Source organism: Micrasema longulum, unplaced genomic scaffold (assembly GCF_059751315.1).
Source record: "Micrasema longulum isolate JH-2025_06_02 unplaced genomic scaffold, ASM5975131v1 h1tg002018l, whole genome shotgun sequence".
Lineage (NCBI taxonomy): Eukaryota > Metazoa > Arthropoda > Insecta > Trichoptera > Brachycentridae > Micrasema > Micrasema longulum.
This window is the reverse complement of record NW_028279187.1, coordinates 1-12,417: the sequence shown is the minus strand read 5'-3', so window position 1 is coordinate 12,417 and position 12,417 is coordinate 1. Positions and strand designations below refer to the sequence as shown.

Sequence of the window (12,417 nt, the reverse complement as noted above, 5' to 3'; positions counted from 1 at the left end):
CCATTAAAATTATCTATTATAACATTAAAATAAAGTTTCTTCGACTGTCTAACTAGGGTAAGTAACCCTGTTCTAAGACAGTATTATTTTTCTTTTTACTGGCATTGGGCGTTCGATTCCCGCCAGTTGGAAGAAAAAATTCAAGAATTATCTTTTTATCTATTGGCCTTCCGTATCCTCTCTTTTTCACCTGCGGACACGCCTCTTAAATAAAGGCTTAGTGTCTACGCTTTGCTCCATCGCACAACATCTTCGGTGCCGCGGATCCATCTTATTTGTTCATTGCGGATTCGATCTCTAAGGGTTCTCCCTGTGGATTGCCCTTAAAGTTTTCATATACGATTTTCTAAGCAGATTCTTTATCCTGGTTCTGTCAGCCCTTGTTTCTACATGTATTCTTACCAAATTCCAATTAAAGAGAGAAATAACTCTCCGTTACAAGCCGAAGCTGAGTCTCATTGACATTAATAATAACATTAATAATTCACATAAATAATGTTGAAAGAGTCCGACGAAAATTTTAAGATTCATTAATTTCAAACTGCGTCTTCGTTAAATTTTTGAATTTCCCTACTCTGGAGAATTGTAGGAAAATAACGGACATATTTTTGTATAAAATCATTAATTCTAAATTCGATTGTTGCGAACTCCTGGATCTAATAAATATTAATATACCAACACGTGGAACTATACAAAATAGTTAATATTATTGTCACCTTTCTCAAACCAACTATCTTTGTCACGCACCTATACCGCGTATACACAGATTAGGAAATAAATGTATCTCTCATGTCGACATTTTTAGCTTGAGTCTCTGTGAATTCAAATCATCTCTTAATAAATATTTTATGATGTTCTATAGTATCGATTAACATGTTTTAATATTGTTTTTAAATTTTAAATTTTTGTATATCTAACTAATTCATTATATTGTTGTATTTATTTATTTATGACAAAATACAAGGTTTTTAAATTTTACATATTACATTTTATTACATATTTTATTTGTACGAAATATTCCCAATCAGCAAAAGTGCTGGTATGAGGGGATATTATAATAACACAATAGTTTAAATAAAAATTCAATAAAATAACATCACATATCACTCGTCACACGGGCTGTGAGAACTGTTTTATTTCGGTGTTTTTTAAGTACGTACATGTTTTGTATATTTTTAGATCATTAGAAAGTGAATTGTAAAAATTTATTACTTTATAAAAAAACTGTTTCTTTTTCTGTTGGTCCTAGGTTGTTCGCAAGTTAAATTATTTGATGCTCTTGTATTTATTTTATGTATGTTGTAGTTATTTTATATTGTAAACGGCACTTGTGCCGTAAACTAAATAATAAATTATTAAATTTAAAAAAAACTGAATCTGCTTCCATAACACTTAATGTTATGGAACATACACACTCATTCATCATATTTCACTTCATATACCATACTCCACACACCACACTCCAAATTCACTAAACAGCAACAACACCAACAAAAATAGAAAATATGTTGATATTGATCTATTCCTTATTACATCTTTTTGACCTGTTTAGAAATTTACATTATCTAGTATTGTGTTGTACGCGTTATTTTTTTGTATGGGAGTTATAATTTTTTTACCTTGCTTGCACAAGGTTTATATTTACTTCAAAGGGATACTTATTTAAATAAAATAAAATAAATAAAAAAAAAAATGAATAAAAAAACAACTTTGTTTTTAACCACTAATTTTTATTTTTCACCGACCGGTTTCAAAGCAAACAAGCTTCTTTGTCAAGGTTTATGTAACTAATGAATTGATTCCTTTTTTATTTATTTATTTATTTCTATCATGTTTACTAAATACTACACGTGGACCCAATAAATCAAGTGTTTTTTTTCTTACACGGGTGGTAATTTGATATCATTATTTTCGAAGTAAGACAGGAGAGGACTAAAAGAAATATTGTTTATTCGGTAATTAATTATTGTTTCGATTAAGATTTCTAAGTTGTCTAATTTTAAAGCTTGTTTGCTTTGAAACCGGTCGGTGAAAAATAAAAATTAGTGGTTAAAAACAAAGTTGTTTATTTATTTATTTTATTATAATGAATAACCACAAAGTTTGTGCTTTAAATATAAACTTTATATAGGATACTTATTTGTTTGTTTACGTCAAAAAACAATTTTGTATTAAATTTAATGAAATGAAAAACTTTGTTTCGTTGATAAAATATGCTTATAATATGAAAGGATCGGGTGAGATGTTTCGGCTTTGGCCTGTTTTGGGAGCTTCTCCGCATTTGCTCCAGTGACAAGGAGACCACAAAAAACTCGCCAGGAGAAGGCGGATTGTTGTCATTCGTCAACAGACCTTCCGATACACTTGAAGAGTGTTCGGCATTTGGTGTCCTGCTATCATTGATACCTTTTATTGCCTTTACTATATCTATCATGCATAATGTTACCTCTCTTGACAGGTCCTTGTAACTAATTACTACATGCACATCGTGTAAATCCTCATTTAGACTTCTGCATCGCGCAATGTGCGTTATTGATGCAGTTTTAAGTTTATGTTTTTATACCAATATATCACTTTGTAAACAACAATAAATGAAGATATTCAAACAATTTATAACCCAATTTAAGTGTTTCATTGAATTCATCGACATGAGGATAAAAACAAGCAGTAGGCGAAACGGTCACTGGGCGAAGTTATTAGTAAGTTTTGATGTAGTTTGTGGCGTATTTTTGTCTGGAATTCGTGCAAACTCGATTATGTGCGTAAATATTTCAAACTTGCCATGTATTTTAAGATGTGTGAATCAGTTTTTTATATTGATAAAACACACTTACCTGTCAATATTATCTCATGTACGTTAGATACATGGCACATAGCTGCCCAGTTTCATGTCGAGCGTAGCGCTGGCGAGTCGTGTCGAGCTAACCAAGTTGAATTGTGTTTTGTTGCGTGAAAACACCTCTATTATTTTAAAACATTGATGTTTGTAAGTGATAAATCTTAGTGGAAGTTCATTGTAATTTATAATACTCGTATAAATTTAAATCCTCAAATTTGGATTAACCAGTGACCATTTTCATCGATTTCGCGACATCTACGGAACTGGTATCTTGATTATAAAATCAAAATCAGTAAGGATTGAGAAGTCAAAATTATATAATTGTAATTTAATGTAATTATTTTTGTCTCTTTACGAAGGAGGACCTTTTTACGAAGTGTTACGGGGTAAATACAAGGGTTTATTTAATGTTATTTTAATGAGTGTAAATACGTGGTTCTTCCTTTACCAAGTTCTTGACTGTTTCATCCCGGTGAACTTAAGGACTGTCAATTAAGACGCCCAAACAGTAATGTATTAAAAATGTACTTTTATTTCAATCAGTTAGGTTCAGTTTTATATAAAAAAAGAAAAAAAAAGTTTGAAGTTAAAAAATTGCTGCGTTTTCGTCAAAATTGACAATGACAAGAACGTATCAATTATTCAACTTTGAACTTTATTAAACTTATTTTATTATGCAACTGGCTCTTAGACATATAAACACCCCTTTGATCCTAAGGTTTTATATGTACGCAAATTATTCTACGAGTATTTAAGTTTTTATATTTACCGTATTTTTCGGACTATAAGACGCACTTTTTTACTCTGAAAATTAAACCAAAAATTGGGGTGCGTCTGATGGTCCGATGCGTCTTATCGTCCAAAACATTTTTTTCTTCTTAAAATTGATAGATTGGGGTACGTCTTATCGTCAGTATAATATGGTAGTTTATAGAAAGTTTTAATAAAAATAATTTGATTATAATTTTTATTATAAAAAATGTTTTTCAGTATGTGCTACTTATTTATAAATTTATATTAATCACTTAAATTGAGAGCTATACGTCAAACGAATTCGAGGTTACTATCTCATCGTCTGTATCCGTGTCCCGAAGGATAAAAAATACATTTATGTGTGTGAAAAACAGCCCAATTCCTAGACGAGTGTTTTTTACTCGATGGCTATTCGCATTTAAAAATCCTAAAAAGCAAATCGAGTGTAGAAAAATCAGCTTCGTAGGGTAATAATGGTTAGCGCGTTGAGAGAATAATTTTACCGGTCAATGTTTAATTTACTCTGTTTTTTTATCCTACTGTTTTTTTTTAAAATATGTTTTTTGCTATGTATATATTTTACTATGTCTTTTACTATGTTTCTTACAATGTTTTTTGTTTTTAAAACGTATTTTACTATGTTTTTCATTGTATTTTCATTATGTCCAGTACCTTTATCTATTTTAATTATTGTTTTTTTTTTATGATGGTTCGGTCATGTGGAGCGAATGAATGATGAAAGAACGGCTAAAAAGATTTATGATGCGAATGTGTCTGGTTGTAGAAGTCGAGGAAGGCCGAGAAAGACATGGCATGATCAAGTACAACAAATTCTTGAAAGTGGTCATGTGAAAAGTCGGAATAATCGACGTGCGTGCATGAGAAGATGTATGAATGTGAAGGAAGCAAAGGAAGTGTGCCAGGACAGAGTGGTGTGGCGTTCTATCCTCTCTGCCTACCCCTCCGGGGAAATAGCGTGATGGTTAGTTAGTTAGTTTTTTTTTTACTCTCTTAGAACGGGGAGTTAGACAGTTAGAAGTTCAAAGACAGTCAAAGCAACTTATACGTATAAATTTATAAATTAAGGTATATTTTATGGTATTTGTCTATGATATGATATCGGCGGCCTCCGTGGTGTAGCGGTGAAGACGCTTGACTCACTCACGAAAGGTTCTGAGTTCGATTCCCGGTGAGAACACAACAATTGAATGGGATTTTTCTCAAACCTGGGTGTTCGTGCTGTAATTCACCACTGTAACTGGCCCTCCCGGCCTATTGTGATGCAAAAAAAGTGATCTTATTCGTGCTAGCTTTATATAAGTGTTCTTTTTAAGTGTACATATATTGTTTCGAAATGTTAATAATTAGTATATATTTTAAAAATAATTAGAAATAAGTTAATATTTGGACATTAATTTATTATGTTTGTACTATTTTAAGACAAAAATAAAAAAAATTAAAAAAAAGAGTTCATTGCAACTTTTTTGATGAGAAATGAATAACGACACATTAATTTATAACATAAAGTTACTAACACGTTAGTTTCGGCTCGGTTCCTCGTTGTTCCCTTTAATTTTTTAATGTATGCGATTGAGTTTTAAATGACTGTAATTTGACATTGTTATACCGTGGTTCCACTATTCGGACTTACCGCGGTAACTTCCGCCCGATAAAATACTCCACTATTTAAATATGCTACATCCGGTGCTGTTATATACGCTTGCAAATGCACAGTAAACCCTTTGGCGCATTCCGGCGGCCTCCGTGGTGTAGTGGTCAAGACGCTTGACTCACGCACGGAAGGTTCCGGGTTCGATTCCCGGTGAGAACATGAAAATTAAAAAATGTGATTTTTCTCAAGCCTGGTTGTTCTGTAATGTAATTCACCACTGTGATTGGGCCTCCTGGTCTGTTGTGGTGCAAAAAAAAAAATGAAAAAAAAGAAAATAAAAAAAAAAAAAAATTTCATGTAATCTTAAAAATCCACTAGGCACGATAAAATTTCATAGGATGGACGTTCATCCATAGTAATATTATAAATGCGAAAGTGTGTTTGTCTGTGTGTCCGCCCTTTACGTCTCAACGGAGCGACCGATCTATGTATATAATTGCATTGTAGTATTGGCAAATACGCATTTCATAGATACATATTTTTATTTCTTATTTTTTCGTGATAATATATGCTTGCTTGTTTATTAATTTAACTTAAAAATGTCTTTCTTGCTTACTGTAACACTTTATTTATTGTTTGCTTTACAGAATTTATTTCATAAGCTTATATCTTTGCATTTTTTGTTTATATGCTTACTGTTTTTTCTTGCATACCTTTGTTATTATTGTTTTTTTTTTACTTTGTAAAACTTTTTATTATATCCTTTTTAACTAATTTCACATATTTTTTCTGTATATTCTGTGTTTATTATTTAGTATGTTAGCATGTATTTCATTTTTATTTTTTGTAAATGCCTTTTAGGCGTTAATGAACAAAATAAATAAATAATTAAATATGTTTGGATAATTTATAAAGCGCCATTTTTGTGAAAATCACCTCAAGGGCGCTGTATAATAAATAAATATCCCAGCACGTCTTGCAGCTACAGAGCGCATTGACGGTTGGGATTCTAGTTCCTTGTCTCCAATTATGATATATAGGAGCTAGATAACAGCACATCTTGCAGCTACAGAGCGCATGGACAGTAAGAAATCTAGCCCCTGTTTACATTTTTTTTATTTAACAGTGAAGTTTAAAGTTTAAGTGATATTTTAAAAACGAAATAAAAAGCTAATTTTTAATAATAGACGTAAGATAACAACAAGTCTTGCAGCTACTGAGCGCATGGACGGCTGAAATTCTAGACCCCATTTACCTAAGTTTAGATATTTGATAGTTGATAACATTTACAAAATATGATAAATATAATTTGATAGCTAACATCACAAAAATTATTGTAGCTTCAAAACGCATAAACAAGTGGAATTTCAACAACATAAGAATGATTTCAAAAAGTTGACAACCTCGAAAAAGTAATTAGAATTAAAAATATATAAAATTAAATAAAAAAAGTAAAAAAATACAATAAAAAAAAAAAATCATTAATGAAGAGAGTGAGAGATGGTTGGTTTTTGTCGGGCGCCAGTAATTCGTACGATCGACTTGATTTTACGCACAAGTATAGTCGGAATAGATGGGAAGTAAATAGGCCACTCACATTTCATCCCGAAAATTAAAAATTAGAAAATAAATTAACAATGAGCAACTTTATTTGAAAATGACTATGTGGGATGTCAAAATAAATCAATTTGAAATCGTAAGTCTGATCATGTCAAAAGCAGACAGAACCGAAGGGCATATATGACAAGATTTTTGAATGTGGAAGTAGTAGTCTTTTAACACAAAAGTTTAACAGATTTTGAAATGATTTTAGAAAAGAAAAATACTGTCTTTTTTTTTTCGAATGATGTCATGCGGAATCGAAATAAAAATTGTCCATCTATTTATTATTAATAAGTGTTATTTCAACAATGTTTTGAGTATGTCCAAATGCTTGCAGACTGGCTGGATTTCCTTCCTGTGGAGTTATTCATATTAAAACTTGTTGCATCAGAGAGGGAAAAAAAATTGAGAAGGGAATACGGAAGTCTAGGTGTGTATGTGTGTAAAGTGGCCATTCGAAAAGCCAATCACAGGTCATAAGCCCTGTAAATGCCTAGACTTCCATATTCCCTTCTCTTAAATTTTTTTTCCTCTCTGTTGCAACAAATTAAAAAAGTTTTATTTATTTTACACTCCATAAACATATGCACTTTATCTAAATATGCATAAGGGCGGCCAGGTTGCCTGAAGGGAATTTCTCCCTACCTTCCTAAAGCGTTCAATTAGCGATAAAACATTTTATTTAGATATTTACATGGAAATGTTCACGTTACACTACCATGCGCGAGATATCTCGCCTGTGGCACCTAAAGGGTTACTGACAGGCAAACGCACTAACCAGCACACAATGCTACCGACTATTCGCCACTCGATTCATCTTCAAGATCTCGATCTTTCGCAAGGTTTTTTTACCTGGGAGTAGCCACCGATTAAATAAAAATAATATATTAAATATCAATACACAATGTTTTGAGTATGTCCAAATGTTTGCAGTCAGACAGATTTCCTCCCTAGGGAGTTATTTAGATCTAAATTTCTTGCAACAGAGAGGGAAAACATTTAGGAAGTATAAAAATTGGAAAATTGTTTTCAGGCGTTGCCCATTAGGTGAATTGGTTCAGCCGAATGAATCTCACCCACATGATAAAGGTTTCAGCTAGTTTACTTCAGAAAAGTCAGCAGATGGAAGAGTTGAGTTGAGAGCATGTGGATGTTTAAACATGAGCAGAATGGCGAACGCTACACAGTGTGTAAAGCGACCACTTAAACCAGCCAATGACAGGTCATAAGTCTTGTCCTAAACTTCCATATTCCATTCATTAAGGTATATCAATGATATGTAGCATGATATGTATAAACTTAATATGTATGTATAAAATAAAATATAAATATTTCATCATCATCGTTCCCTTTCCGCACCCAATGATGCATAGGGCACTGTTGGTATTCCAATCCCAGCGTATCTCGTTAATTTTTGTTACATGAAGGTAAGATGATTAGGCTTACGCTTCAGGTACCAGTCCAGGGACTATGTAATATTCTAGGCTGAAAACACCCATTCAAATAATTATATTTCATATCAACCATGTCGGGAATCGAACTCGAGACCTCTTGCATGGCAGGCTAACGCACTTACCATTACACCACGAAGCCGACAGCCTTTATATAAATATCTATATGCGAATATAATATATGTATATATGTGTGTATGTATGTTTATGAATGTGTTACAAGTGCCCCGACTCAACACGGAGTTTTCAGCGAGTCGGGGCAAGTCTCAGGCATGGGTCGCTATAAACTGTGTCTCTGTCCCAAATAAATGTATGTACAATTGTATTAATAGATATGTAAAAAAATATGAAATTCCCTTCTCAAATATATTTTCCCTCTCTGTTGCAACAAACTAATATCAATCCACCTTAATTTAACTATATCGAGTGGTTTTGAAGGATTCGTTTGTAATGAGCCAAGGTGTATAATTGAGAGTACACTCGTATTGAATGGCATTCTGTAGTACAATATGGGAGATTAAGCGATATCGTTTTATTTCAAATCACCGCTTTTGAATTATAAAGGTTAATAAACTTTTAAGGTTTTTTTAAAAAATATTATGTCGTATCAAAGCTACAGTACCGAATGTGTAAGTTAAAAATAGATAAAAAGTTGAGTAAATTATTTTATTTGTATTTTTTAAATAAAATTTAGCAATAAATACCACATATATGTGTGGCCTCAATCAAACATTTTATTTTTGGTTTTGGCATGTAGGCATCATTTTCCTTGGCAAATAAATGTTTGTCGCAAGAGGCAAAATTAGCAATTCACAACGGAGTCCTGGTCCCGACCCTGATGTATGAGAGCGAAGTATGGACTTGGAAAAACAGGGATGAAAGTAGGCTGGATGCGGTCGAAATGCGATCTCTTAGGCGAATGTGTGGTAAAACTATGTACGATAGACGCACAAATGTTGAGATCCGTACCTTATGTAAGGCTGAGACAAGCATTAGCGACAAAATCAAGAAAGGAGCTCTGCGCTGGTTTGGATATGTAGAACGAATGGACAGCGAAAGAACGTTTACTAAGAATATTTACAATGTGAATGTTGATGGATGCAGAAATAGAGGTAGACCGATAAAGACATGGCATGACCAAATCAAACAAATACTTGAAGATGAACATGTCAAAAGTCGGAATAATCGGCGCGCGTGCATGATAAGATGTATGAATGTAGAAGAAGCGAGATCTGTATGCAAAGATAGAGTGATGTGGCGTTCTATCCGCTCTGCCTACCCTTACGGGGAAACGGCGTGATGGTTTGTTGTTGTTGTAGGCATCATTTTCTCACCCCAAAACTATACACGAATTATGCCCGAAACGAGCTTTTCTGCCGTGGTGCAATCTGCGTAATTTCTTGAGTAAGTCCAAATGTCTGTAGACCGGCTGGATTTTCTCCCTAGGGAATGTGATAATTCCCTATTCCTTACAAAGTCAAACCGCCACACGCTTAAAATTCTCAGGAAACTTTTCTCAAAACTCGGTATTTTGCGCCAACAACCCTTAGCCGGGGAAGATTAATATATTCACTTTCAATGAAGCGGCATTGAAATGTAATAGTTAAAAAAAATAGTTTTTTAGATGGCCAGTGATAGTGCGTAGTTTTGTGTTCAAGAACTGCCCCCAATTCGCAGGCATATTCATTATATTTTTGCCAGTAATAAACGAACTCTGACCTAAATCTGTCGGATACGGAAGGGTTCGTTGAAACCGGTAATGGAACACGCATGATGAACAACAGTTTTAGTTCTGTTATTTTCAGACAATCAGGAAGTTCAGTGGTTTTTTTAATTTTTTTATGCATCTTATTAACAGCGCTATGATTTTAAAAGTTACGTATTTTTAAAATTACTCCGCGTGTGACGCCTCAAGTTCTCTTCCGCTTCATCTCGGTCAGTTCTGCCGATTGGTCCGTTGACGTACCGTAAACCGGAAATCTTTCACAACTCTCTTATTACTGTTTGATTTCTGTGAACAACTGACGTCGTTTTTTATCAAAATATTTTTTTATATTTCTTTTCATACATTTTCAAGAAACTTAACCGTACAATTTAATGCTCTAATTTTTACTGCGCGTAAGTAAATATTTTTCATATCCAATTTCCCGTAGGGCTGAACTTCATCATTGTGTTGTTTACTACAATAGTGGTGTAACTCCAAGTTTTGAAAAATTAGTTTTTATTGGCTAAAAGACATTGACTTATCTATTTTCTTCTAAATTAAATAGTGAAAGAACTCTCAAGTTCCTGAAAACATCCACTAGATGGGTTATTTGTTTTTATATGGTAAACATCTCCTTAACACCGTCAGTTCATTGAAATTTCGAACAGTAGACAATTTTGTTTGAATTGTTTAATAAAAATATGTTAGTAAGTAAGCACCCCCCTATCACGTCGTTCCAATATGTATGACGTCATGTATTCCACCACGCTGCAGATCCATACGATTTTCGCCGGAATGATAATTTTCGTTGTGCTTAATTTTTAATTTTTAATATTTAACCTTAAACTTATCAGGTATTAATTTTGAAACCTAACCGAAAAAAAAAGTAATTAACGTATATGTGTAATGGTTGTATTATACGCATGATTCGTAAAATTTAATAAGTCGTTCTATGTTTGGCATTAGATGTATGTATTTTTACATATTTACTAATGATGGTGATAAAATAATATTTGTAGTTTGTTATTTGAACGAAGAGTCATTTATCATTGTTTTATTTCCTTGTGTGAATAATGTAATATTATATACTCTAACCTCATCAAATCTTCATATTAGTTTGTTTATAGAACCAATTAGCTAAAAGTTTTACTTCTTCCCTTTTAGAAATAAATAGTGGTCGTGTTATCTATCTTAACTCCATTTGATTGTTCTTTTGGTTCCCTGGCAGGTGTTTTTACGAGCGTCTCGAAATTATAACCACTCTGCATCGCCATAAACTCCCAAAGTCATGATATTTCAGTGAGAAACACTTTTTATTATCCTTCTCCGCGTCTTAAAAGGCTCACTGCCTTAATGTTCAGTCAAAGCTAGGTGAAGCTCTTTGACTGGCGCGTACCTGTATTAAACACATTCATTATTATGACCTTTTGATTGCACGAGAATTTCAAAAGTGAATTTTTGACCTTATTCATTGTAACTACGAAATATGTTATCGGTTTATTCCCTTTTTGGGTTTTATTATCCTATTTTAATATTTTCTTTTTCATTTGTTTCAGCTGAGACAACGCGCCGTGGCCGCTTCGCCTCTCCGGGATTCGGAGGAAAATCTGATAGTGATACAATAAAAGATACTAACACTAAGCGTGCTCCTCCGCAAGGTCTTTTCAAAAATACTGCTTCACCAGTTACCAAGCGTGACTCACCTCGTTCATTTACCTCTTCGAGGTCTTCATCACATTCGCCACTCTCGTCCCCTAGTGCTTTTAAAATTCAACCGAAGAAAACCGTAGAAGTATCTAAATCCCTTTCGAGAAGTAGTCCAGGGAGTTTGCTCAACAGAATATCTTCCGAGTCTGGATCAGTTCAGAAGCTTATTCCGAACGCATGCAACAGTGATAATTTGAAAAAATTGGATACCAGGATCACTTGTGATAAAAGAACAAAAACCGTAGAAGACGAAAGAACAGAAAATAAAATAACGAAGTCTGCCACCGCTGATGCTGAACAAAGTCGTATTAAGAAAAGACTGAACCCTAGAATTAGTGATACTCTTCAGCAAAACGGTGGGGGCAGGAAGGAGAGAGAACTCAGATCTCCAAAAAGTGAAGAAAAAACTCGCAACATGACTCCAGGATATGATAAAGATTTTCGACCTAACGTTTTTAAACCTGTCGACGTAGATAATAAGATTCCAACTAATACGTCTTCCGTAGATAGTCGCACTTCTAAAATAGATAAAATTCGATGCACTAATACCAGTCTTTCCAATAGGATGGATGCTCTAGCTGCACTTACTAAAGAGACCTTAGCTAGAGTTGATAAACTTGCCAAGAAAACCCGAGAGTCTCCTGATATCGCAAATTCAAGTTCGTCAAACGTTTCTAATTCAAATAAAAAAAGCCTTTCGAGTCATAAAGAAACTGTTAATAATAGAACGGATTTTAAGAATAAAGAT

General features: G+C 33.4%; 1 protein-coding gene across 1 annotated transcript in view; it reads left to right on the top strand.

The window, feature by feature from the left end:
• LOC148273264 (uncharacterized) overlaps positions 1 to 12,411 on the top strand; it is a gene marked incomplete at its 3' end in the record, with an annotated part of 192,892 nt that extends 180,481 nt beyond the window's left edge. Inside the window, exon 6 of the mRNA XM_088238940.1 lies at positions 11,519 to 12,411. Within this exon, the coding sequence (XP_088095066.1) occupies positions 11,519 to 12,411 (893 nt within the window). The remainder of the gene's footprint in view (positions 1 to 11,518) is intronic.
• Positions 12,412 to 12,417: the final 6 nt, after the last annotated feature.